Source organism: Gopherus flavomarginatus, chromosome 4 (assembly GCF_025201925.1).
Source record: "Gopherus flavomarginatus isolate rGopFla2 chromosome 4, rGopFla2.mat.asm, whole genome shotgun sequence".
Lineage (NCBI taxonomy): Eukaryota > Metazoa > Chordata > Testudines > Testudinidae > Gopherus > Gopherus flavomarginatus.
In genome coordinates, this window is record NC_066620.1 from 186,606,310 (window position 1) to 186,633,828 (window position 27,519).

The following is a 27,519-nucleotide window of genomic DNA, read 5'->3' on the forward strand; positions in this document are numbered from 1 at the left end:
CTCATTAAAAAATGAGGACTAACTCACTAGGCAGCAGTATTGTTGAAAAGGATGTGGGGGTTATAGCGGATCACAAATTGAACATGTCAACAATGTGATGAAGTTGCAAAAAAGGCCACTACCATGTGCGGTGAGTTCATTAACAGGATTGTCGTATGTAAGACTCTGCAGGTAACTGTCCTGCACTACATAGCACTGGTGAGGTCTCAAGTGGATCACTGTGTCTTCAAGTATGTTAAATGCTGTTATAAAGAGGGTAGTGATCAATTGTTCTCCATGCTTACTGAAGGTAGGACAAGAAATAATGCGCTCAACGTACAGGAACCCAGATTTAGATTGGCTATTAGGAAAAGCTTTCTAACTGTAAGGGTAGTTAAGCTCTGCAATAGGTTTCCAAGGGAGGTTGTGGCATATCCCTTACTGGAGGATTTTTAGACAAACACCTGTCAGGGACATCTGGTCACCCTTGTCGAGGTTTACATGGTACGGTGTCAGTGGAGGGGACTAGACCTGATGGCCTGGGCCAAAAGAAACCTGATGAGGTTCAACAAGGACAAGTGCAGACTCCACTTAGGAAGGAAGAATCCCATGCACTGTTACAGACTAGGGACCAAATGGGTAGGCAGCAGTTCTGCAGAAAAGGATTTAGGGGTTACAGTGGGTGAGAAGCTCGATTTGAGTCAACAGTGTGCCCTTGTTGCCAAGAAGGCTACTGGCATTTTGGGCTGTATAAGTAGGGGCACTGCCAGCAGACAGAGGGATGTGATCATTCCCCTCTATTCGACATTTGGTGAGGCCTCATCTGGAGTAGTGTGTCCAGTTTTGGGCCCCACACTACAAGAAGGATGTGGAAAAATTGGAATGGGTTACCTAGGGAGGTGATGGAATCTCCTTCCTTAGAGGTTTTTACGGTCAGGCTTGACAAAGCCCTGGCTGGGATGAATTGGTCCTGCTTTGAGCAGGGGGTTGAACTAGATGACGTCCTGAGGTCCCTTCCAACCCTGATAGTCCATGCTGCTTTGACTTTGCAAGGTCCCTTCCAATCCTACAGCTCAGTAATTCCGTGTTATACAAACTGTTCCTTGAGGGGTTTATAATCCAAAACCCCAACCCTGGCACAGATAGAGCATCACTAACTGGGCAGCCACAGGCAGTGCAATAGGCAGTGAAAAGGGTTCATGAGCGTTGTCTCCCCAGTGGCTGCAAACACCCAGGGGGAAGCACAGCGCCATGGCCCGCTTCAGGCGTTCTCTGGCTTGGTGCAACCAACGTGCTTGGGGTTTTGCCAGCGGGACCGGAGCAGACCAGGAACCCCAGGCAACGGGCACTGCACCCAGCCCTGGGCGGGGCAGGCAGGGGCGCTGTCGGGTTGCCCGGGCTGGGCTCACGTTAGGAGCGCGGGGAGGGAGCGGTCTACAGCCTAGGCCATGGGGGCTCTGACGGGAGGGTGTTGGGTGTGTCCCGGGCCTGGCTGCACCTCGGGGGAGGTGGTGGCGGGAGTGTCTCCCCTCCCCCCCCGTGGCTCCAGGCTGGGCCCGGCGCCGCCTCGAGCCCCCCCCGCCAACCGCCACCTCCGGGTGCGCTGCGAGAGGCCGGGGCGCCGCCACGGAGGGCGGTTGGGGCGGGACGGGCGCGCGAGGGCGGTGAGGGGCGGCGGGGCGGGCCCCGGGGCGGATTTCCGGCTGGCTCCCGCCTGTGGCAGCGGCGGGCGGTAGGCGGCGGGATGTCGGAGGTGTCCTGGCCCCGCATCGTGCTGTTCGGGGACTCCATCACCGAGGTACCGGGGCTGGCGGCCTCCCGCGCCCGTTCCCGCCGCGCGGCGAGGGGGCCGGGCCTGGCGCAGGGCAGCGCTCGGAGGTGCAGGGCCCGCCCCGCTGTGGGGCTTCCCGTGGCACTGACCAGCCACAGCCCCAAGGGAGCCAGTTCCCATCGCCGTGTCCTGTAATCCGTACGCTCCCTTACACATCTGCGTCCACCCACCCACCCCGGTGTCCCCTACCCCACCCGCCCCCACGGCCCAAAATACCCAATGGCTTGCTGCACTCCTTGTCCGCACGCACGCCCTCCGACTCCCTGCACTCCATGTCCACACACACACACTGACCCACACAGATGGGGTCCCACACACCGCTCCAATGGCGCGCGCGCGCGCGCACGCACACACACACAAAAAAAGGCTCCCTGCACTCTGTGTCCACATACACACTAACCTGCACAGCTGGTGTCCCATACACCCCCCTCCCCCCATGGCCCAAAATACACATACACACCCCCAATGGCTTCCTACATTCCGTGTCCACACACTGACCCACACAGCTGGTGTCCCCCCCATGTCCCATACAACCCCCCCCAAAACACACACACACACACACCCAATGGCTCCCTGCACCCTGTGTCCAAATACACAAGGGCCCCATACAGCTGGTGCACCCCATGTCCCATACAATCACACACACACACACACACACACCCAGTGGCCCTGTGCACCTCTTATCCATGCCCCCCCCACACATGTCCCATACATGCACCCCCCTCACCAACAGCTGATGGCCCATACACTTCATATTCATTTCCCATAGATGCCCCCCCACACTCCCACAATGGCTCCATACACCTACTAGCTCTGTGGATGCCAGCAGGGCTGGCTCTAGCCATTTCGCCGCCCCAAGCACGGCGGCACACCGCGGGGGGGGGGGCGCTCTGCCACTCGCCGGTCCCTGGCTCCAGTGGATCTCCCGCAGACATGGCTGCGGAGGGTCCGCTGATCCCGCAGGTCCACCAGAGCTGTGGGCCGTCCTCCCGGCAACCGGCAGAGCGCCCCCAGCGGCATGCCGCCCCAAGCACGCGCTTGGCGCGCTGGGGCCTGTAGCCGGCCCTGGATGCCAGGTTTGTATAATTTTTGTTGGTGCCCAGAACTGGTCCAAGCAGAGTCAGCCCATCCATCAGACAGACCAGACAACCACCCCACGATTTGGAGGGCCCTGCGCTTTGGGGGGGTTGGCGGGGGGGGGGGCTGATACCAGGGAAGGGGTAGGGTGACCAGATAGCAACTGTGAAAAAAACAGGAACCGGGGGGAGGGTGGGGGGAATAGGCACCTAAAGTCCCAAAAAACAGCACCATCCCTATAGAAATGGGACATTGGTCACCCTAGGTAGGGGGAAGGGATGGACAAGTGCAGAGTCCTGCACTTAGGACGGAAGAATCCCATTGACTGTTACAGACAACGGATTGAATGGCTAGGAAGCAGTTCTGCAGAAAAGGACCTAGGGATTACAGTGGACGAGAAGCTGGATGAGTCAACAGTATGCCCTTGTTGCCAAGAAGGCTAACAGCATTTTGGGCTGTATAAGTAAGGGCATTGCCAATAGATCGAGGGATGTGATCATTCTCCTCTATTCGACATTGGTGAGCCCTCATCTGGAGTAGTGTGTCCAGTTTTGGACCCCACACTACAAGGATGTGGAAAAATTGGAAAGAGTCCAGAGCAGGGCAACAAAAATGGTTAGGCGGCTAGAGCACATGACTTATGAGGAGAGGCTGAGGGAACTGGGATTGTTTAGTCTGCAGAAGAGAAGAATGAGGGGGGATTTGATAGCTGCTTTCAACTACCTGAAAGGGGGTTCCAAAGAGGATGGATCAAGACTGTTCTCAGTGGTACCTGATGACAGAACAAGGAGTAATGGTCTCAAGTTGCAGTGGGGGAGGTTTAGTTTGGATATTAGTAAAAACTTTTTCACTTAGAGAGTGGTGAAGCACTGGATGGATTACTTAGGGTGGAAGCTCCTTCCTTAGAGGTTTTTAAGGTTAGGCTTAACAAAGCCCTGGCTGGGATGATTTCGTTGGGAATTGGTCCTGCTTTGAGCAGAGGGTTTGTCAGTAACCTATTCCCAGATTTGGACCTTAGCGTCCAAAATATGGGGGTTAGAATGAAAAACCTCCAAGCTTAGTTACCAGCTTGGACCTGGTACTGCTGCCACCACCCAAAAAATTAGAGTGTTTTGGGGCACTCTGGTCCCCCCAAAAACCGTCCCTGGGGACCCCAAGATCCAAATCCCTTGAGTCTCACAACAAAGGGAAATAATCCTTTTCCCTTCCCCCCCCTCCAGGTGCTCCTGGAGAGATACACAGAAGCAACCTCCGTGAATCTAAGCAGAGGGAGTCTACCCTTTCTAATTCCAGTCCTGGAACAAAAAGCACTTCCCTCTTCACCCAGAGGGAATGCAAAGTCAGGCTAGTAAATCTAACACACCCAGATTTCCCCCCTGACTTCTTCCTCCCACCAATTCCTTGGTGAGCTGCAGACTCAATTTCCTGAAGTTCCCCACTAAAGAAAAACTCCAACGGGTCTTAAAAGAAAGCTTTATATAAAAAAGAAAGAAAAATACATACAAATGGTCTCTCTGTATTAAGGTGACAAATACAGGGTCAATTGCTTAAAAGAAATATGAATAAACAGCCTTATTCAAAAGAAGAATACAATTCAAAGCACTCCAGCAACTATAGACATGTAAATACAAAAGAAAAAAAAACCATATAACTCACTATTTGATCTCTTTGTACTTACAACTGGGAAACAGAAGATTAGAAAAGCAGGAAATAGAAAAATCCTTCTTTAGCTGAGAGAGATTCAGGCAGAAAACAAAGAACTCAGACACAAACTTCCCTCCACCCAGAGTTGAAAAAAATCCTGTTTCCTGATTGGTCCTCTGGTCAGGTGCTTCAGGTTACTTTTTTTCCAGGTGAAAGAGACATTAACCCGTAGCTATCTGTTTATGACACGCCCCCCAAATTGCAGACAGTGGGGAAGCTCACTGGCGGCGATTTTCTCCTAGAACTTTAAACTAAACAGATTAATACAACACATGCACCGTTACATATACCACCAAGTATATAACTAACAGACTTTTACAGTGTAAGAACACTTTTTAACTACTAGATTCTGGGAAACTCTCATGGGAGAGTGCATCAGCTACTTTGTTAGAAGCTCCTGAGATGTGCTGAATTTCAAAATCAAAATCTTGGAGAGCTAAACTCCAACGAAGAAGTTTCTTGTTGTTCCCCTTGGCCGTATGAAGCCACTTTAGTGCAGCATGGTCAGTTTGTAGCTGGAACCGCCGTCCCCAAACATATAGGCGTAGCTTTTCCAGGGCGTACACAATGGCATAGCATACCTTTTTACTGACTGACCAGTGACTTTCCCTCTCAGACAGTTTCTTGCTGAGAAACACGACAGGATGGAAGTTGTGATCCGTTGCTTCCTGCATGAGAACTGCTCCTATACCACGCTTAGATGCATCCGTGGTTACTAGGAATGGCTTGTCAAAATCCGGGGCCCTGAGCACAGGGTCAGACATGAGCGTTGCCTTAAGTTGGGTAAAGGCCTTTTGACACTCATTAGTCCACTTAACTGCATTTGGCTGGGTCTTTTTTGGTCTGGTCGGTCAGTGGGGCAGCGATTTGGCTGTAGTGTGGTACAAATCGCCTGTAGTACCCGGCCAAGCCTAAGAAGGATTGGACCTGTTTCTTTGACCATGGGACAGGCCACTTTTGGATAGCATCCACCTTGGCCTGTAGGGGGTTTATGGTTCCTCGACCCACCTGGTGCCCCAGGTAAGTCACTCTGTTTTGGCCTATTTGACATTTTTTGGCCTTAACGGTTAGTCCAGCCTGCCTGATGCGCTCAAAGACCTTTTCCAGGTGTAGTAGGTGTTCGGGCCAGGAGTCCGAAAAAATGGCCACATTATCGAGGTAGGCAACTGCATATTCTCCCAGTCCTGCTAGTAGACCATCTACCAGCCTCTGGAAGGTGGCGGGTGCATTTCGAAGGCCGAAAGGAAGGACATTAAATTTATACACCCCCGCATGGGTGACGAATGCTGACCTTTCCTTGGCAGGTTCATCTAGCGGTACTTGCCAGTACCCCTTGGTTAAGTCTATTGTAGAGATGAACTGGGCCCGTCCCAACTTTTCCAATAGCTTATCGGTGTGGGGCATTGGATAGTTGTCCGGACGAGTTACCGCATTTAGCTTACGGTAGTCCACGCAAAAGCGTATTTCCCCATCTGGTTTGGGTACCAGAACCACTGGAGATGCCCAGGCACTGGTAGATGAGCGGATTATACCCATCTGTAGCATGTTCTGGATCTCCCGTTCTATAGCAGCTTGGGCATGAGGAGACACCCGGTAGGGTGGGGTTCTAATGGGGTGAGCATTACCTGTGTCAATGGAGTGGTATGCCCGTTCAGTCCGTCCTCGGATGGCTGAGAACAATGGGGCGAAGCTAGTGCACAGCTCCTTGATTTGTCGCCGCTGCAGACGTTCCAGGGTGATTGAGAGGTTCACCTCTTCCACGCCACCGTCTTTTTTCCCGTCGTAGTAGACACTGTCAGGCCACTCAGCATCATTTCCCTGGACTGTAAACTGACAAACCTGTAAGTCTCTGGAATAGAAAGGCTTGAGAGAATTAACATGGTACACTCTAGGCTTTAGTGAGGAATTGGGAAATGCTATGAGGTAGTTCACACTTCCCAGGCGCTCTTGGACCGTGAATGGCCCTTCCGATGATGCTTCCATCTTATGGGCCTGTTGCGCCTTCAAGACCATAACCTGGTCTCCTACCTTGAAGGAACGTTCTTTGGTATGTTTGTCATACCAGGCCTTTTCCTCTTCCTGAGCATCCTTTAGGTTTTCTCTAGCAAGGGCTAAAGAGTGTCGGAGGGTGCTTTGTAGGTTGCTTACAAAGTCCAGAATGTTAATTCCTGGAGAAGGCGTAAACCCCTCCCATTGCTGTTTTACCATCTGTAATGGCCCCTTAACCTCGTGACCATACACAAGTTCAAATGGTGAAAACCCTAAACTGGGATGTGGTACAGCCCTGTAGGCAAACAGCAACTGCTGCAACACTAGGTCCCAATTATTGGAGTATTCGTTGACGAATTTACGTATCATGGCCCCCAAAGTTCCATTAAACCTTTCCACCAGGCCATTGGTTTGATGGTGGTACGGGGTGGCAACCAAGTGGTTCACCCCATGAGTTTCCCACAGTTTTTCCATGGTCCCTGCCAGGAAATTAGATCCTGAATCTGTAAAGATGTCGGAGGGCCAACCTACCCTGGCAAAGATGTCTGTTAGGGCCAGGCACACAGTGTTAGCCCTGGTGTTGCCTAGAGCTACTGCTTCCAGCCATCGGGTAGCAAAGTCCACTAAAGTCAGTACGTACTGCTTTTCTCTGGGTGTCTTTTTTGGGAAAGGACCCAGAATATCCACAGCTACTCGCTGAAATGGGACCTCAATTATGGGGAGTGGCTGGAGAGGGGCCTTGACCTGGTCTTGGGGTTTTCCCACTCTTTGGCATACCTCACAAGACCGGACATACTTGGCAACGTCTTTGCCCATCCCCTCCCAGTGGAAGGACTTCCCCAACCGGTCCTTGGTTCTGTTCACCCCAGCATGGCCACTGGGATGATCATGGGCTAAGCTTAAGAGCTTCCCCCAGTACTTAGTTGGAACCACCAACTGTTTTTGCGGCTGCCATTCTTCCCGGTGTCCACCAGAAAGAATCTCCTTGTATAAAAGTCCTTGGTCTATAACAAACCGGGATCGATTAGAAGAGCTGAGAGGCAGTGAGGTGCTCCGTGCCGCCGCCCAAGCTTTCTGAAGGCTGTCGTCTGCTTCCTGCTCAGTCTGGAACTGTTCCCTTGAGGCTGGGGTCACCAGTTCTTCCTCAGACTGTGGACTTGGGCTTGGTCCCTCTGGAAGCGATGTAGGTGATGGGGTTGTTTCCGTTGCTGGTGAACCGCTCTCCGCTGGTGCACCTGAGGGTATTTCAGGCTCTGGCTGAGCCTTTTGGGTATGGCTGTCTGTTGCTTTTGCCAGTTCTGGCTCGCTGGCGCCCTCTGGCGTTGAGTTTGAAGATGTGGTTGCACTTGCTGGTGCTGGTTGCTGTTCCAGTTCCGGGCCTGGGACTGGAGGTGCTGTGGCTGTTTCAGTGGTTGGCATGGAATCCGGGTCCACTACCTCTGTCTGGGTCTCTGGTAACACAGACGGGGCGTCTGTGGACGGCTCAGGAACAGGAATGGGTCTGGAAGCTTGCCTGGTTTGGCTACGTGTAACCATTCCCACCCGCTTGGCCCGCTTCACCTGGTTGGCCAAGTCTTCCCCCAGTAGCATTGGGATAGGATAATTGTCATAGACTACAAAAGTCCACATTCCTGACCAGCCTTTGTACTGGACAGGCAGTTCAGCTGTAGGCAAGTCTACAGCTTGTGACATGAAGGGGTAAATTGTCACTTGGGCCTTTGGGTTGATGAATTTGGGGTCTACGAAGGATTGGTGGATAGCTGACACTTGTGCCCCCGTGTCTCTCCACGCAGTAACCTTCTTTCCGCCCACTCTCAAATTTTCCCTTCGCTCCAAGGGTATTTGAGAGGCATCTGGGCCTGGGGATCTTTGGTGTGATGGTGGTGTAATGAATTGCACTCGCATGGTGTTCTTTGGACAGTTGGCCTTGATATGTCCCAGTTCATTACACTTAAAGCATCTTCCATCTGATGGGTCACTGGGCCGAGGTGCGTTACTGGAGACTGGTGAGGTGGAAGAGTAGGGCGTCTGTGGCTTTACTTGGGTTGTATGTGGGGTCTTTGGCTGTCCTCGGTTGTAGGGTTTATGGTCGGTGTGCCCCCTGGGGTATTCGTTCCCCTTGACAGTAGCTTTCTTGCTTTCTGCCACTTCCATCCATTTGGCTCCAATCTCCCCCGCCTCAGCGAGATTTTTGGGTTTTCCATCTTGTATGTACCGTGTTATGTCCTCAGGAACACCATCCAAGAACTGCTCCATTTGTATGAGGAGGTGCAGTTCTTCCAAGGTTTTAACATTGTGTCCTGATATTTAGGCCTCATAGTTTTTTGCAACGTAGTAGGCGTGTTTGGGAAATGACACATCTGGTTTCCACTTTTGGGTTCTGAAACGCCGACGGGCATGATCCGGGGTTATCCCCATTCTGTATCTGGCCTTGGTTTGAAAAAGTTTATAGTCGTTCATGTGCTCCTTAGGCATTTCAGCTGCCACCTCTGCTAAAGGTCCACTGAGCTGTGGCCTCAATTCTACCATGTACTGGTCTTCAGGGATGCGGTACCCAAGACAGGCTCTTTCAAAATTTTCCAAGAAGGCCTCGGTGTCATCACCTGCCTTGTAGGTGGGAAATTTTCTGTGATGTGGAACCATAATTGGCGGAGGATTGTTAGGATTGGCTGGAGCCTGTTGCTTAGCCTTTTCTAATTCCAGGGTCTGGCGGTGTGCCTCCCTCTGGAGTTCTATCTGTCTTTTGTGGGGGCTGCATCTTCTTCTTCTAGTTTTCTCTGGTGGGCTGCATTTTTGGCATCTTGTTCTCTTTTATGGGCTGCCTGTTTGATCTGTTCTTCCTTTTCTTTCAGCTCCACCTCTTTTTGTCTTTTTTCCAGTTGTTGCCTGTGTTCAGCTTCTTTGATTTGTTCTTCGGCCTCCATTTTTGTATTGGAAGGCATGGTTCCTGTTTTCTTGTGTTGGGGTGCCCTCTGGTGTTTGTTGTATGAACTGCAGGCTCTGTTGCCTCCTGGTGTCTGCCTCGCAACAGTGCCTTTTTCCCTTTCTTCCTAGCTAATTTTTTCAATGTAAAGTAAACCAGAAAAACCACTTTATTTGCATGTATATAGTGCTGGTATTTGCCTCCTAATGGGAGTGCTATTGTGTGACAAAAGACCCTTAACAGTCTCTTAATGGTTGCTTGCTTAATATGCAAGCCACAGCTGCCAGAGAGAGCAGAGAAAAAAAAATTTCTCTCTGGTTCCCTTTTAAAACCAAACTGTTTCTCTCTGCTAAAAAGCCCCTAGCAGAGAAAAGAAAAATATAATATTCCCACTGGCTTCTGGATTCTATCTCACCACTGCCACTCATGTCAGTAACCTATTCCCAGATTTGGACCTTAGCGTCCAAAATATGGGGGTTAGCATGAAAAACCTCCAAGCTTAGTTACCAGCTTGGACCTGGTACTGCTGCCACCACCCAAAAAATTAGAGTGTTTTGGGGCACTCTGGTCCCCCCAAAAACCGTCCCTGGGGACCCCAAGACCCAAATCCCTTGAGTCTCACAACAAAGGGAAATAATCCTTTTCCCTTCCCCCCCCCTTCAGGTGCTCCTGGAGAGATACACAGAAGCAACCTCCGTGAATCTAAGCAGAGGGAGTCCACCCTCTCTAATTCCAGTCCTGGAACAAAAAGCACTTCCCTCTTCACCCAGAGGGAATGCAAAGTCAGGCTAGTAAATCTAACACACCCAGATTTCCCCCCTGACTTCTTCCTCCCACCAATTCCTTGGTGAGCTGCAGACTCAATTTCCTGAAGTTCCCCACTAAAGAAAAACTCCAACAGGTCTTAAAAGAAAGCTTTATATAAAAAAGAAAGAAAAATACATACAAATGGTCTCTCTGTATTAAGGTGACAAATACAGGGTCAATTGCTTAAAAGAAATATGAATAAACAGCCTTATTCAAAAGAAGAATACAATTCAAAGCACTCCAGCAACTATAGACATGTAAATACAAAAGAAAAAAAAACCATATAACTCACTATTTGATCTCTTTGTACTTACAACTGGGAAACAGAAGATTAGAAAAGCAGGAAATAGAAAAATCCTTCTCTAGCTGAGAGAGATTCAGGCAGAAAACAAAGAACTCAGACACAAACTTCCCTCCACCCAGAGCTGAAAAAATCCTGTTTCCTGATTGGTCCTCTGGTCAGATGCTTCAGGTTACTTTTTTTCCAGGTGAAAGAGACATTAACTCTTAGCTATCTGTTTATGACAGGGTTGGACTAGATGACCTCCTGAGGTCCTTCCAACCCTAATATTCTATTATTCTATTCTATGAATGGGTTCGGAGAGAGGGCACAGCAGGGATGGGAAGGGGTGGAGTGGGTGAGGAGCAGGAAGGGGCAGGGCAGGCCATGGCCAGGTCACTTGCTGCTGCCAACGCCAGCCCCCCAGGCTGCCTTGGACCCTGCATCCCCCTTAAGTGTAGCCCCCCCCCCCAAATGTGGGGCAGAGGGCAGTTGCCCTGGTCTATCCTATGGCCAGGAGGGCTGTGAAAATATAAACCCAAACATTGGTGGAGCTGGGCCCATTTTCTTGAATATTGGTGGGGCATGGGCCCCTATAACTCACCACCTATGAGTGCTTCTGTATCCCATGTATACTTCTCCTACCCAGTGTCCCGTATCTGCTCCCCCACACCCAGTGTGTTTATGCTCAATCTCTTCACACTCATTTTGCCTAGAGTACGTAGTCTATAACCAGTGTGCTCGTGCCCATCTCCATTGGTAGCATTTATAAATTTGTTAGTCTCTAAGGTGCCACAAGTACTCCTGTTCTTTCTGCAAGCTCTGTGTATCACTGTTGGCCTTAACTAGCAAATACAGCATTACTGAATACCACTATAGACTAGACCAAGCAAATTATTTGCCTTTTGTGTCCTGTCTATATTAACCACAAGATTAGGCACTTTTAGTACCATTGTAAAACTGTGATTTTATCCACAGAATCATTGGTAGCTACTGTAAGTGGTTTGTCAGATTAGAATTGCTTCTCACCCAGGTGCTTGGCTAATATGTTTTCATTCTGATCTGAATTTTTAGTTAAGCATTGGCCTGGGCTGTGTGTTAAACTGAACACCTGCCACTGATAATGGTTTTTTTTTACCTTAAAAGAAAAAAAACTGATACATATGTAATTGAAAGGGAGTTGTGTTCTGATCACAAATGCACCTGGCTACTGCAGCATTGTAGTTATGGCTCCCTGAACATTGCCTAAGGCCACCCAGAGGGCAAAATATTTTAACTGCTGGGAGAATTCTGTTTTACCATAAGAATCACTGTAGTTCACATGTTGGGGCTTCAGTAGATGTGGCCATTGATGGAGTGGGTCCTCAGTGTTTATTTCTGGTTCAGTCTTCAAGTATATAACTTTACATCCAGGATTCTGTTTCAAGCACTACTTTATAGTTAAAACCAATATAGAGCGCTAGGTTCTAACAGGGAAAACAGGAAACCAGAGCTGCTTTCTACCCTTAGACAGGGCGAGGGTACATTTATCTGAGGTCAAAATTAACTTCCTAATCCTTACCCATTGAGTTTCTGTTCATTAGAGAAAGCATTTTAGAATCTGCATGCATGGTGGTACATTTTGAGTGGATTCAGTCCCACTTTGCAGCAATTCTGCAAGTTCACATGCTAGACTAGTTAACTGACAACGTCTCAGTCAGGAAAAATACGATTGTGACCAGAAAGAGAGCCCCAAAGCAACACATTCTAATTGACCTAACTGTCTGAACAGTAAAGGCATAAGTGGCAACCTGGCTCCTTACATATAAGCTGAACCCAATGTACATGTAACAACCTACTGTGTACTCAAACTGATAAGGAATGAATCACTATCCTAATTAGTAATGACTGTCTACTTGTGTCCAGTTTGTCTGTGTTATCAGCTGGTAATTACTGTTTGGCTGTAAATTAAAGCTAATTAAAATTAGATTAATATATAAAAGGATTTTACAGCCTAATGCAAAGATAAATGTTTTTGTTTTTTTTTAAATTTAAAGTTTCTTGTTTATAAACATTTCCATGCAAATTTTGAAAGGCAAACTATAATGTGAGAATCAAAGTGAAAGGCCATAAACAGAAATGCAAGTGCCCACTTGTCATTATCCAAACTGAGCAGTAAAAAGTAAACAAATGACATAAATAATAAAAAGTAAATGTGATTCTTTTGGTTTTAATCATCTAAGAAGTCATTAATAAAAGGTACAGAGGTTTTGTAGCAATTAAATAATTTTTTAAAAATACAGTTAACAGTTGTGAGTGTCCCTTTAAGTATGAGCAGGGGTGGCCAACCTGTGGCTCCGGAGCCACATGCCGGGTCTTCAGAAGATAATATGCAGCTCCTGTTAGGAGCCGACTCTGGGGGAAAATGGTGGGTGCTGCATCTCTGTCAGTCCCCCTCCCTCCCCCAGTGCCTCCTGCCCGTCGGCGACCCCCTCAATCAGCACCTCCTCCTCTCTCCCCCATGCCTCCAGCCCGTTGCAATCAGCTGTTCCGCAGCACTGAGGAGGCTCTGGGGGGAGGAGAGAGGACAGGGTTCGCAGCCTCACCCCTCCCTACCCCAGCACCACCTCTTTTCTCCCTGTGCCACCCGCCTGCTGTGATCAGCTGTTTTGCAACTCACAGCAAGCTTGGGGAGGTGAGGGCAGGAGCAAGGACACAGCTTACTCAGGGGTAGGGGCAGGAAGAGGCAGGGTGGAGATGGGGACTGGGGAAAGGGGTGGAGTGGGGGGCAGGGCCTGAGACAAAGTCAGTGATCCAGCACCCCCTGGCCGGTACCAGTGTCTCCTTGAATAAAGCACACATTGACTCGCTAGTGTTGAAATTTTTAATCAAAATTTTTCTTATACCATCTAACAATGGAAGGCAAGTGCAAACAAAAGAAAATACACAGATGAAAATCGATGCTTCCAACAGGAGTGGGAGAATAAATGCCTTTTCGTTAAACGTAATGGTAAGGCCATATGTCTTCTTTGCCAGACATGTATCTCTCAGTTCAAATCTTCAAACTTGCAACGTCGTTTTGCTTCGAGCCATGCACATATGAGTCAAGAATTCTCACAGGGTTCTGAACACCGCATTTTAAAACTGAAAACTTTGAAAAAACAAACAAATGTAGAAGCCCAGTTTTTCACAAGGTTTGCCAACCAATCGCAGACTGTAATATTAGCCTCCTATTATGTGACTTGGCACATAGCCAGTGTGAAAAAGCCCTACTCTGAAGGCGAGGTTATAAAAACGTGCCTCACTGATATGATTTCAGTCCTGTCACCAGAGAATGAGAATCTACAGAAGAAAATTTCTGGTCTGCAGCTTTCACACCACATAATAGAACGCAGAATCTCCGACCTGAAGAGTGACATCAAATCGCAACTGCACTTGCAACTTCAGCAGTGTATTTGAGCATCACTTTGAATGAGTTGGGCCATACAGAGGATAAACCTCAGTTATCGGTAGTTGTCCACACTGTGTCTGACCACTGTGTTGTAAGGAAAGAACTCCTCAATATCATGTCACTAAAGGACAAGAACTCGTGGATGAAATCTAAAGGAGGTGTTGATGTTGGTAGTTGTGAAAAGCCACTTGCCTTTACAGAAGCTCACTGCCATTGCAACAGACAGGGCTCCATCCAGGTGGGCATCTGCGAATGGATTAGTAGGGCTTTGTAAATCTTATGAGAGCTTGCCCGAATTTTGGACATTTCACTGTATTATTCACCAGTTGCTCCTGATATCTAAAAATCTCAAATTTAATCACATAATGAAACCTGTCTTGCACATTGTGAATTTCATTCTCTCAAATGCACTCAGTCACAGACAGTTTCAAAATCTAATTGAAGAACTGGATGAAGATGACTCCCTTGCTGATTTGCCATTTCACTGTGCAGTTTGATGGCTCTTGAGAGGTAAAGTTATTTCCCATTTTTTCGAGCTTCTGGAAACAATATAATTGTTTATGGAGGAGAAGCACAGAATACACCCCGAACTTACAGATCCTGGGTGGGTTCTAGACTTGGCATTTCTTGCAGTCATGGTGCTGCATTTGGATAAACTAAATGTGGATTTACAAGGAAAATTCAGGTTGCTGTCTGATCTAGTGCAAGGCATATTTGCGTTCCTGGACAAACTGCAGTTGTTTCACAGATAAATGCTTGAGGGAGAACTGACACATTTTCCCTCAAAGTCACAGTGTCAAGCCAGATAAAAAGAGAATGGAGCAGAACCCCTAAAACGGAACACAAGTAGATATACGAGTGTGATTAAAGATCTTAAGGACAGTTTTGAGGAAAGATTCCAAGATTTGCAGCAGAAAAGACCTCAAATCAGATTTCTGGTTGACCTTTTTAGTGCTGAAGCTGATTGTCTGAAACCCCTTTTAGTCAGTGACAAAGCAACATCCCAGATGGAAATAACAGAACTTTTGGAAGATGACAGATTGAAGTCTGTTCAGAAGACAGAGGGGACCCTTACTTTCTGGAAATCTGTACCAAAGGATAAATACCCCAACATCAGAGGTGCAGCCTTAACATTAATCTTGATGTTTGGCTTGACCTATCTTTGTGAGTGTTTTCTGGACACTCAAACATGTGAAATCCAAGCATTTTGACAGACAGACACTTAAGAGAACTGCTACATGTGAGCACAACTGAACACAAACCAAACTTCAAGGGAATTGTTGAAAGCAAAGATTGCTGGACGTCCTACTAAGTAAAAGATTAAGTTGTTATTATCGTTAACTATACATTATAAATGTATAATAAATATGCATTATCAACTTATATAATGATTGTGTGTGTATACACACACACACGTATATAATAATTACATATTACTGTGGCTCTTTGGCAATGTACATTGGTAAATTTTGGCTCCTGCTCAGGTTGGCCACCCCTGAAGTTTGAGGTAACGGATGCATAGTTCATTTATATGAGCTGCTCTGAAATCTGAAATTAAAGCTACAGGTCCACATTTAGAAATGATCAGAAAAAATCCTTGGCATCAATCAATCTCTTGTTACAACCTAGCTGATTTACTTATGTTTGGCTTGATCCTACACAGTTCTTTGCCCCACAGATTGAAATTAGTGGTAGTTTTGACTGTAGAAGGACAGTGCAAGGTGCACCTCTCCTGTACTGTTCCCTAATGCAGTAACAAAATGTGTGGGGATTGGGCAGGGCCAACAGCAGCCTCAGGGACACACTAATGGCCTAATTTTCAAAAGATAAGAGAGGCGACATAAAAATAAAGGGCAGTTAAATTTGGTGGGTGAGGAGGAAGGACAATAAAAAATGTAGGGAGAAAGTAGAGTGACATGCTGAATTGTAATCCTAGATATGTTTTAGTTAATATCTAAACTGTGTCCCTTTCGTTCAGTTTTCCTTTCAGGACAATGGTTGGGGAGTGTTGCTTGCTCAGAAATTAGTCAGGTGAGACTTGTCAAAGTTTGTATTTTAAATGTAACGTTTAGGATGAAAGAAGTCCAAGCAGCTTTCCTGTAGTAAATTATTTTTGTTATTTAAAAAAATCATATGGAATGCCTCAGTACTTTCAATATGTGTAAATCCTTATTAAAGGCTAATACAAAGGTTGAGTAAACACTTCCTGATTCTGTAGTCAGAGCCATGCATATGGATCTTTGTAGCCATGTGAATCAGATTGCAGGCTTAGCAACTATATGTTTAGACAGACTCTACACATACACTTTATACAAACACTACATATATATTAAATTATCCCACTTGTCTACTGTGTAATCTAGTTGATTTTAGAGGGATAGAGAGTCTTAAGGCAGGTATCCAGATTGAATGTTTTGAAATTTCTAAAGTTTTGCTCTGTGAGCGGGATTTTCTTCTTGTTATATGTGTTTGTTTCAGAAAATGTGATGTTTTAAATCGCGGACTGTCAGGCTACAATACAAGATGGGCTAACATAGTTCTTCCCAGATTGATCAGCAAAAGTTCTAATGTTGAAAATACTATTGCAGTTACCATCTTCTTTGGCGCTAATGACAGTGCTTTAAAAGGTAGGTTAATTTTCATTTTTTCTCTCTCAATTGTTCTCTTAAAACAAGTTTTAAAAAGTGTAATATGTCAGATAGCGATTACCAAACAGAGTGGAACACAAGGGCGTTAACATTTCTCCTGGTCCTGCTCCATCAGTTTGGTTTTTTTTAAATGAGTTTACTACATTAGTGTACCGTTATTCATTTAAATCTCATGTGTACTTTTGGTTTTTGTTGCTCTTTCTCTGGCCAAATATTCATATGTGAGACTATGGAGGAAATTTCAAAGAGGGACAAATGGTTCTAAGTGTCTAACTCCCTTGGGACTTTCAGTTGGAGTTAGGTGCCTAATTGCTATTTGTGCCTTTGGAAATAGCCTTATAATCCACTGGCTGATAGAAATTGTAGTCAGAATGTGAGAAAAGACGCAACAGAATGCCTTTCAGCCTTTGTTAAAGGTATTGCCTTCTATGACAGGATATCTCGCTCTGTGGAATGGGACACTGGTCACCCTAGGCAGGGGGAAGGATGGACAAGTGCAGAGTCCTGCACTTCGGACGGAAGAATCCCATGTACTGCTACAGACTAGGGACTGAGTGGCTAGGCAGCAGTCCTGCAGAAAAGGACCTAGGGGTTACAGCTGACGAGAAGCTGGATGAGAGTCAACAGTGTGCCCTTGTTGCCAAGAAGGCTAACAGCATTTTGGGCTGTATAAGTAGGGGCATTGCCAGCAGATTGAGGGACGTGATCATTCCCCTCTATTTGGCATTGGTGAGGTCTCATCTGGAGTATTGTGTCCAGTTTTGAGCCCTACACTACAAGAAGGATGTGGAAAAATTGGAAAGAGTCTAGCGGAGGGCAACAAAAATGATTAGGGGCCTGGAGCACATGATTTACGAGGAGAGGCTGAGGGAACTGGGATTATTTAGTCTGCAGAAGAGAAGAATGAGGAGGAATTTGATAGCTGCTCTCAGCTACCAAAGAGGATGGATCTAAACTGATCTCAGTGATGGCAGATGACAGAACAAGGAGTAAAGTCTCAAGTTGCAGTGGGGGAGGTTTAGGTTGGATATTAGGAAAAGCTCTCTCATTAGGAGGGTGGTGAAGCACTGGAATGGGTTACCTAGGGAGGTGGTGGAATCTCCTTCCTTAGAGGTTTTTAAGGTCAGGCTTAACAAAGCCCTGGCTGAGATGATTTAGTTGGCGATTGGCCATGCTTTGAGCAGGGGGTTGGACTAGATGACCTCCTGAAGTCCCTTCCAACCCTGATATTCTGTGATTCTATGTATACTAACAAATATAAATATTATGATGATAAGTATAAAGTCAACAGTGGGACCAGTCCTCTGTAGGGTCCACAAACTTTTTGCAGCAATAAATTATTATGGGCTATTATATTCTATCTGCACATAGCATTCTTCTGTTTTCTCTCTTATTTTAGTGTTTGCTTACTTTATTTTGTAACCCACTGTTCCATGACAACACCTGTAGGGAGTGGTTAATCTCAGTCCTAAACTTCTCAACATTTCTTGTCTACTCGTACTGAATTGGCAATGTGTGTGAGACTTGAAATTTTTGTTATAAATGTTTTTGGACATATTTTATGATGTCTTTTTCTGTTAATATTGAAAGATCCATTTTTTTTTCAGGCTACACTAAGGCTTATCTATATGGAACAGAAACGCATGCTACGGAGATGTGATTTCTAAAGCACAATAATGTTTTGCACACTAATTGGTCTATACAGTATTATGTTAAAACACACTAGGGAACTTTTAGTGCACACCAACAGGGTCTACAGGGACAAATTGGTGTGTAACACATTTGTCCACTTTACAAATCACACCTTGTGTGCATTGCTGCTTCATGTAGATAAGTCCTAAGAAGATAAATCTGCTAAGTCTTTGTAATCATTTGTTTTTCTATTAGGGAAGTGTACAAAAAAGACAATGAATTAATCTGTTAAAACCACCTTCTCATCAGTTATTTTAAGTGGATAGGAAATTATTTACAGTACCTGCAGTTTTTCCTTTGTCTGGCTCTTATGCCTTAGATTTTGCTGTGTATCATTTTCCCAACACATCTGATGAATTCATGAATCATGTAGAACTTCATATTGAAAAGAAGGAAAGTATCCACATTTGTATGCTGTATTAATAAGTATTATGTATAATTTACAATGGGCATCTTGGTTTTATATGAACAATTGTTTCTTCCCTAAACAGATGTGAATTCCAACCAACACATTCCACTGAAGGAATATGCTGATAATTTAAAAAGCATGATACAATATCTGAAGTCCATAGACATTACTGAGGACAAAATTATTTTGATAGCACCACCCCCTCTCTATGAACCAGCTTGGGAAAAAGAGTGTATTGCCAAAGGTAAAAAGGAATTCTCCCAGTTTTGGGATTAAAAACAATTAGAAAGGTTGCCAGTTTGGGTGTCCAAGTTGCTGACCTGCAGACTGACAAAGGATTTGCTCGGTATTTGTGCCAAACTGCATGTGTATTCTCTGAGCCAATGAAAAGAGGCTGCTGGTAGGTCTGCTAAACATCTCAGGTTTAAACAACTGCTAAACAACACAGGAATGCAGGGGCAAGGTTAGAAAGGCAAAGGCATAAAATGAGCTCAAACTAGCTATGGGAATAAAGGGAAACAAGAAGACTTTTTATCAATACATTAGAAGCAAGAGGAAGACCAAGGACAGGGTAGGCCCACTGCTCAGTGAGGAGGGAGAAACAGTAACAGGAAACTTGGAAATGGCAGAGATGCTTAATGACTTCTTTATTTCGGTCTTCACTGAGAAGTCTGAAGGAATGTCTAACATAGTGAATGCTTATGGGAAGGGGGGTAGGTTTAGAAGATAAAATAAAAAAAGAGCAAGTTAAAAATCACTTAGAAAAGTTAGCTGCCTGCAAGTCACCAGGGCCTAATGAAATGCATCCTAGAATACTCAAGGAGTTAATAGAGGAGGTATCTGAGCCTCTAGCTATTATCTTTGGAAAGTCATGGGAGACGGGAGAGATTCCAGAAGACTGGAAAAGGGCAAATATAGTGCCCATCTATAAAAAGGGAAATAAAAACAACCCAGGAAACTACAGACCAGTTGGTTTAACTTCTGTGCCAGGGAAGATAATGGAGCAAGTAATTAAAGAAATCATCTGCAAACACTTGGAAGGTGGTAAGGTGATAGGGAATAGCCAGCATGGATTTGTAAAGAACAAATCGTGTCAAACCAATCTGATAGCTTTCTTTGATAGGATAACGAGCCTTGTGGATAAGGGAGAAGCGGTGGATGTGGTATACCTAGACTGTAGTAAGGCATTTGATACGGTCTCGCATGATATCCTTATCGATAAACTAGGCAAATACAATTTAGATGGGGCTACTATAAGGTGGGTGCATAACTGGCTGGATAACCGTACTCAGAGAGTAGTTATTAATGGCTCCCAATCCTGCTGGAAAGGTATAACAAGTGGGGTTCCGCAGAGGTCTGTTTTGGGACAGCTCTGTTCAATATCTTCATCAACGACATAGATATTGGCATAGAAAGTAAGCTTATTAGGTTTGCAGATGATACCAAACTGGGAGGGATTGCAACTACTTTGGAGGACAGGGTCAAAATTCAAAATGATCTGGACAAATTAGAGAAATGGTCTGAGGTAAACCGGATGAAGTTCAATAAAGACAAATGCAAAGTGCTCCACTTAGGAAGGAACAATCAGTTTCACACATACAGAATGGGAAGAGACTGTCTAGGAAGGAATATGGCAGAAAGAGATCTAGGGGTCATAGTGGACCACAAGCTAAATATGAGTCAACAGTGTGATACTTTTGCAAAAAAAGCAAACGTGATTCTGGGATGCATTAACAGGTGTGTTGTAAACAAGACATGAGAAGTCATTCTTCCGCTCTACTCTGTGCTGGTTAGGCCTCAACTGGAGTATTATGTCCAGTTCTGGGCACCGCATTTCAAGAAAGATGTGGAGAAATTGGAGCGAGTCCAGAGAAGAGCAACAAGAATGATTAAAGGTCTTAAGAACATGACCTATGAAGGAAGGCTGAAAGAATTGGGTTTATTTAGTTTGGAAAAGAGAAGACTGAAAGGGGACATGATAGCAGTTTTCAGGTATCTAAAAGGGTGTCATCAGAAGGAGGGAGAAAACTTGTTCACCTTAGCCTCTAATGATAGAACAAGAAGCAATGGGCTTAAACTGCAGCAAAAGAGATTTAGGTTGGACATTAGGAAAAAGTTCCTAACTGTCAGGGTAGTTAAACACTGGAATAAATTGCCTAGGAAGGTTGTGGAATCTCCATCTCTGGAGATATTTAAGAGTAGGTTAGATAAATATCAGGGATGGTCTAGACAGTATTTGGTCCTGCCATGAGGGCAGGGGACTGGACTCGATGACCTCTCGAGGTCCCTTCCAGTCCTAGAATCTATGAATCTATAAATCTCTGGAATTACGTTATAGATGGTGTAGTCTGACCATGCTGTGCCTTAACACCCTTTGCAAAGCAGCCTGTGAAGTGAGTAGCAATGCAGCATGGTACACCTTGGATCATTTTCTTGCTGTTACAACATATTCCTCATTTATCAGATTAAGCAGCAATATCCCACCTCATGCTTTATTTCTGAAAAGTACAGTTCTGAGAAAATGGTCTTTGTCAGAGGAAAAAGCCAAAAAAAAGTTTAATGCCTATTAGCTTCTCCCTGTACTGTTCAAGTCACTCTTACAATAGAGACATAACACGGCCTAGTTCCTGGTGGGGAGCCTACCTGACCTCAGCTGATGTCAATTGTCATAGCTTCACTGACATCAGTTACTACAGTTTGCACCAGCTGAACGACTGCCCCCAGGTGCTCGTGTTTTTGGACAGCCTGTGCAGTGGCACAGTATGTATACTTTAAAAAGAATCCTGACAATGGTATTAGTCCATTCCTTGAGGGAAATGGTAGAATTATCCACAATAATGCAAAAAAGGCAGAAGTAATGAATAAATATTTCTGTTCTCTATTTGGGAAAAAACAGATGATATAGTCTCATGTAGGGTGATAACACTCTTTCCATTCCACTAGTGTCTCTGGAAGATGTTAGAAGCCACTAAAGTTAGACATTTTTAAATTAGCAGGGCCAGATAACTTGCATCCAAGAATTTTAAGAGAGCCAGCTAAGGAGCAGTAATGTTGTGCTGATTTTCAATAAGTCTTGGAGCAATGGGGAAGTTTCAGAAGGCTGAAAGAAAGCTAATGTTGTGCCAATTTTTAAAAAGAATTAATAGAATGACCCAAGTAATTTTAGGCCTGTCAGCCTGACATGAATACCAGGCAAAAGAGTGGAGCAACAGATATAGGACTCAATAGAGAATTAAAGGAGGGTGATGTAATTAATGCACATGGTTTTATGGAGAATAGATCCTGTCAGACTAACTTGATATTAGATTGTAGTTTGGTTGATAAAGGTAAGTGACCACATAATATACTTAGATATCTGTAAGACATTTGACGCAGTACTGCATGACATTTTGATTAAAAAACTAGAATGATAAAAAATGGACATGGCACACATGGAACGGATAGATTTCATTGATTCAGAGAGATGTGAATCACTTGGTAAACTGGAGTCAAACAATATGTGTTTTAATAAATGTATATAGGTGGGAACAAAGAATGTAGGCCATATTTAAAGGATAGGTGATTTGATCCTGGGAAGCAGTGACTATGAAAAAGATGGTAGGGGGAGGGGAGAGGAAGAGGGGGAATAATCAGCTGAACATGAGCTCCTAGTGCAGTGATATGGCCAAAAGAGCTGATGCAATCCTTGCATGTATCAACAGGAGAATCTTGAGTAGGAATAGAAAGGTTATGTTATCTCTATATTTGACAATGGTTTGACTGCTGCTGGAATAGTGTGTCCAGTTCTGATGTCCACCATTCAAGAAAGATGTTGATAAATGGGAGAGGATTCAGAAAAGAGCCATGAGAATAATTAAAGGATTAGAAAAACATGCCTTCTAGTGATAGACTGGAAGAGCTCAATTAATTTAGCTTAACAAAGAGAAGGTTCAGGGGTAACTTGATTACAGTCTGTAACTATCTTCAGGGGAAACACATTTAATAATGGGCTCTTCAATCTAGCAGAAAAAGGTATAATACAATCCAATGACTGGAAGTTGAAGCTAGACAAATTCAGACAGCAAATAAGGGATCAATTCTTACGGGTGAGAGTCATTAACCATTGAAACAATTTACCAAGGGTTGGGGTGGATTCCCCTGACAATTATTAAATCAAGAGTGGATATTTTTTGAAAAGATCTGCTCTAGGAATTATTGTGGGGAAGTTCTATGGCCTGTGTTATACAGGAGGTCAGACTAGATGATCACAATGGTCTCTTTCAGGCTTGAATAAGTTAGCATGATCATGGGATTTCTGCCAGAGACACTCTAGCACTAAAGTAGGAGCAGAGGAAGTGGATTTTTTAGATGAATCAGGGCAGCAGGGGGTTGGCAGGGTGAAATTTCCTATGACGGAGGGGCAGAAGAGTCAAGGATGGAGAGAATCATCAGACATACCAGTGGAAGAGAGTAGGAAGAAGAAGATTGACAACAGATGAAGTCATGATTGCTGATGGAGAAGTAGTCATGTAAAGACTGAGTGACAAGGTGTAAGAGGGAGCCCTGTTTTCTAAAAATGCTTTTCAGTTTAATGAGACACACAAGGTGGTTGAGGTAATAACTTTCATTGGACCAACTTCTGTTGGTGGAAGGTACAAGCTTTTGAGCTACAGAGTCTTCAGATCTGGGGAAGAAAGGAGAGAGAGAGAACGCTAAATACTTGTTGGGACAGACTGTTAAGCAGAATGGGTAACATCTTGGAGGTGGTCACTTGAAATGCAGTGGGCAATTGGGGATTAAACAGAGGAGCTGGACTATAGGTTAGTTGGTGCTCAAGGCACATGGAGCATCAATTTCTGTACAATTGAGTATTGCATCTGACATGGGGCAACTGATTTCTAATTATATATAAAGTGCAAATTTCTCTTATCCCAAGATCTCAAAACATTTTACCTAGACAGATAAGTAATTAACCTTATTTCACAGAGGAGAAACTAAAGCAAAGGGAAGTCCCGTGTCACCCAGAACACGGATGGACAGGCTTGTGATTAGACCTCACCTCTCTTAACTGTCTTCTATCTGTTGAGGGCATAGGAGCATTGGCAGTTGTAAATAAGTTATTCAGATGTTATGTACATAGGTGTTGGACAAAAAGCACCGGCTAAAGGCAAGCCTAACACAGAAAAAAAGGTGCAATGCTATGTTCTTACACAGCTCTGCCACTGCCTCTTAATTCTCACCAGCCACACTTCTGAACCAAAGTTTGTTTTCAAATTAATCTCTCAAAAAATAGCAGGCTACAACAAAAGGCTTTTAAAGAGACAGATCTAGCTCCCACTTGCCTTAAAATTTACAAGGTTCAAATTTTACTTTGAAATGGTTTAACATTCAATAAAAATCACGCACAGGAGAGTGATAGAGTCTGACTTAATTCCTGTGTTCTAGTTCAGCTAATATTTTCTTAACTTCCAATAGGTGACAAATTAAACCGCTTCAATTCTACCACTGGAGAATATGCCAAGGCATGTGTTCAAGTTGCTAAAGATTGTGGGACTGAGGTTCTTGATCTGTGGACACTTATGCAAAAGAATAATCAGGTATGACGTTCAGAAAAGAAGTTTGTGAAAATGCTGAAGTGTCTTGTGTAAAGCAATAGTTAGTACAGCGCTTGGGGAGGAACTGAATGGTCAGTCTTGAAAAATAAAACAAGAAATCATGTGTTATAGTTTACACTATTTGGGAGGAAACATGAATCCAGAATACTTCATGCTGGGCTAGGAAAACACTTAAGGTGATTTGTTTAAATACAACTGAATATTGTTTGGTTATCAGACAATAATATATAGCTGCTCTAAATATAAGTGGTATCCCACTTCGCTAGAACTTCCTTTATGAAGGCAGTCAGCAGCTGCATCCCATACTGTACTTTGCAAGAATATTTGTATAAGTAGCCTTCCTGAAGTGCAACTGACTGACCATCACCAGAAGCTGAATTTAGGCCAGATTTTCAGAAGTGCGGTGCACCTGGCAGCTCTTATTCTGACACTTAGAGGCAGATTTTCAAGAGCTCAGATTTCCATCTGCTGAGCTTTTTGAAAATCTGATCATTTACTTTGATCACATTTGAGCTCTTTTGAAAAACGTGGCCTAGAAGGTAATTCACGTTTGGCAAAGTGGATCTTTTGAGACGAAGAGTAGATTCAGTATTTTGGTTGCCCCAGTTCATCAATTGATAGTTTTCTTATGGGTAATTAGTGACATAAGAAATACAGTACATTTACCTGTCTTTCTATCCTTTCATAATCTTGGAAAAGTTTCTTGGAACTGAGATTGATTAAAAACTACATTTTCTGGACTAGAGTTTATCGCATGGTATTAGGAAATTAGCTGTTACGATTTTACCTTGTTTATTTCTTAAAGATTTATTTAAATTAACTCCTCTCCCTTTATAGGACTTTTCTTCCTATCTATCGGATGGACTTCATTTATCAGTACTGGGAAATAGTTTTTTAGCAGCTCAGCTTTGGTCACTGCTGGAAAAGAAGATTTCCACATTACCTATGCTGCTTCCTTACTGGCGCGATGTAGATAATCAGAATCCTGAAGTTAGCCTTCGTGGGAAATCCTGATCAGTAACATAGTGACCAAGTCTGTTGATGGACAGGAGAAAATGTGCATTCAGTGTTTTTCTTAGAGAAAAGATAATATTGATGCAAGTCCTCTCTCAAGTGTTATGGTTTATGGAAAAATAAAGTTACCTTTACACATGCCATGGTGTGTTTTAAATACATTAATACCATTTTCTGAATGACTGAACGTATTAAAGATCTGTTGGACAGTTGATTTCAAGTGTAATTTTCTAAACTTTGCCAACCCAAACCAACACTCGGCTTCAGTATTGTCATTATTACTGACAAAGGCTTTTGAAACTTTCACTACTGTGGAGTGCAGGACGTGCTCAAGGACTGTCAAAAACCTTACTCAGCTTTGAATGGGCAACACTGAATTCTTTGTTCCTTTGGTTAGGAATCTCCCAGTCATGAGAGATTCTAAACATTTCAAATCAGAGCATCAGCATCTACTGCCTGCCAGAGTTTTCTGCAACCTCTAACGCTTCTTAATTGAGGTTGTAAAGTTAAGCAGCATTCAGCATGGCTAAATGTGTCATTAATACTAAATAATCCCAGCTCCTAGTGTCAAAGAATTTTAACATGGTGCTGCAAGTCAAGATTTAAGAAGCTGAAAATAATACATCTGCAATCGGAGCTGAAGGACTTCAGGATTTGGCTCATAGCAAAGACACACTTTCAGTAGTTTGAACATAAAAACTACTTTATCTTGCTGCTTCTTTAGCAATATTGTTTTAGATCTCCTGTGTAATTGAAGGGATTTAGGTCAGAAATTACTTCCTGTGCTCTATGCATCCTTTTTCATACCTTGGGTGTTCTATCAATTAGTATACCCTAGTGTTAGTTAATGTTAGATCCTAATCACGATTGCCTGCTTGATCTACTACTTGACAAAAAAGATGGTCATTGCTTAAGGCAGGGGTTCCCAAACTTTTTTCCTTGAGGCCCACTTGTGCAGCTGCAATAGGCACTATGGCCCATCACCCTGGCCCCCCCACTTCCCCCTTGAGATCCCCAGGCATCACCCATCCCCAGCTGCCCTCCATTGCCCGAGCACCTTGCTGTCCCCCGTGGCCTGAGCTCCTCTTTCTCTGGCCGCCGCAGCTCTGCACATCCCAATTCCTGCCCCCTTCTCATCCCACTGCCCCTCCCACCTACCCCCCTATTCCCCCCCAAGGCCACCACCTCACCTTACATGTGCATCTTCTCCAGGGTCCAGGCACCTAATTAGTGAAGCCACACCTGCGCGGCTCCACTAATTATGTGGGTTGCCCTTCATTCTCTTGTGCGGCTGACCAGGAGCACATCTTAGAGCAAACTATCTATGGATCACCTGAATGGAGCTCGCGGACCACTAGTGGTTCACAGACCACAGTTTGAGAACCTCTGGCAGAGAGGGTTTAGATAAACAGAACCAAATGTCCACTTAAGAACCCTTACTGAAACTGGCTAGTTCCTTACTGGAAATGAGCTGCTTTAATTTGTGTAGTCTAGGGCAGTGGTTCTCAAACTAGGGCTGCTGCTTGTTCAGGGAAAGCCCCTGGCAGGCCGGGCCAGTTTGTTTACTTGCTGCGTCCGCAGGCTTGACCAATCGCGGCTCCCACGGGCTGCAGTTTGCTGCTCCAGTCAACAGCGCAGGCCGAGGGACATGCTGGCCGCCCTTCCTGCAGCCATTGGCCTGGAGTGGAGAACCGTGGCCAGTGGGAGCTGCAATCGGCTGAACCTGTGGACACGGCCGGTAAACAAACTTGCCCGGCCTGCCAGGAGCTTTCCCTGAACAAGCAGCAGCCCTAGTTTGAGAACCACTGGTCTAGGGTGAAAATATTCTATTTGCTTATGTGTGTCTAGAATTCAAGCAACAACCCCAAAAGCATAGCAAAATTGAGAGATCCATTCCATTATCAGATCAGATACCTCAATAATTGTTCCCTTTGAGTAATAAGGGGCTTGTTGGTAATGCAGCTGATTGCTATCTGGAAGACATCAGAGGCCTGAACAAGCCTTGTACTAATCACTGCTATTAGTATTAAAAAAAAAAAAAAAAAAAAATTGTTTCCACATGCACAGGGATTCGGTCCTGCTGCTGTTATTTATAAGCACAAATACATTAGTTGCAGAAGTTATGGAACTTTTCACACACAA

General features: G+C 44.8%; 1 protein-coding gene across 3 annotated transcripts; it reads left to right on the forward strand.

Moving 5' to 3' along the window:
- Positions 1-1,665: 1,665 nt before the first annotated feature.
- IAH1 (isoamyl acetate hydrolyzing esterase 1 (putative)) lies at positions 1,666-25,537 on the forward strand. 3 transcript variants are annotated; one of them, XM_050951004.1, is made up of 6 exons: positions 1,666-1,777; positions 15,999-16,051; positions 16,499-16,647; positions 18,852-19,013; positions 24,224-24,345; positions 25,201-25,537. In XM_050951004.1, the coding sequence occupies exons 1-6, from the start codon at positions 1,724-1,726 to the stop codon at positions 25,375-25,377; spliced, it is 717 nt and encodes a 238-aa protein (XP_050806961.1). In that variant the 5' UTR covers positions 1,666-1,723; the 3' UTR covers positions 25,378-25,537. The 3 variants fall into 3 exon arrangements, with proteins under 3 accessions (XP_050806961.1, XP_050806962.1, XP_050806960.1); XM_050951003.1 differs by lacking the exon at positions 1,666-1,777 and adding an exon at positions 13,397-13,579; XM_050951005.1 differs by lacking the exon at positions 15,999-16,051 and having other exon boundaries at positions 1,684-1,777; positions 25,201-25,536.
- The last annotated feature ends 1,982 nt before the right edge of the window (positions 25,538-27,519 follow it).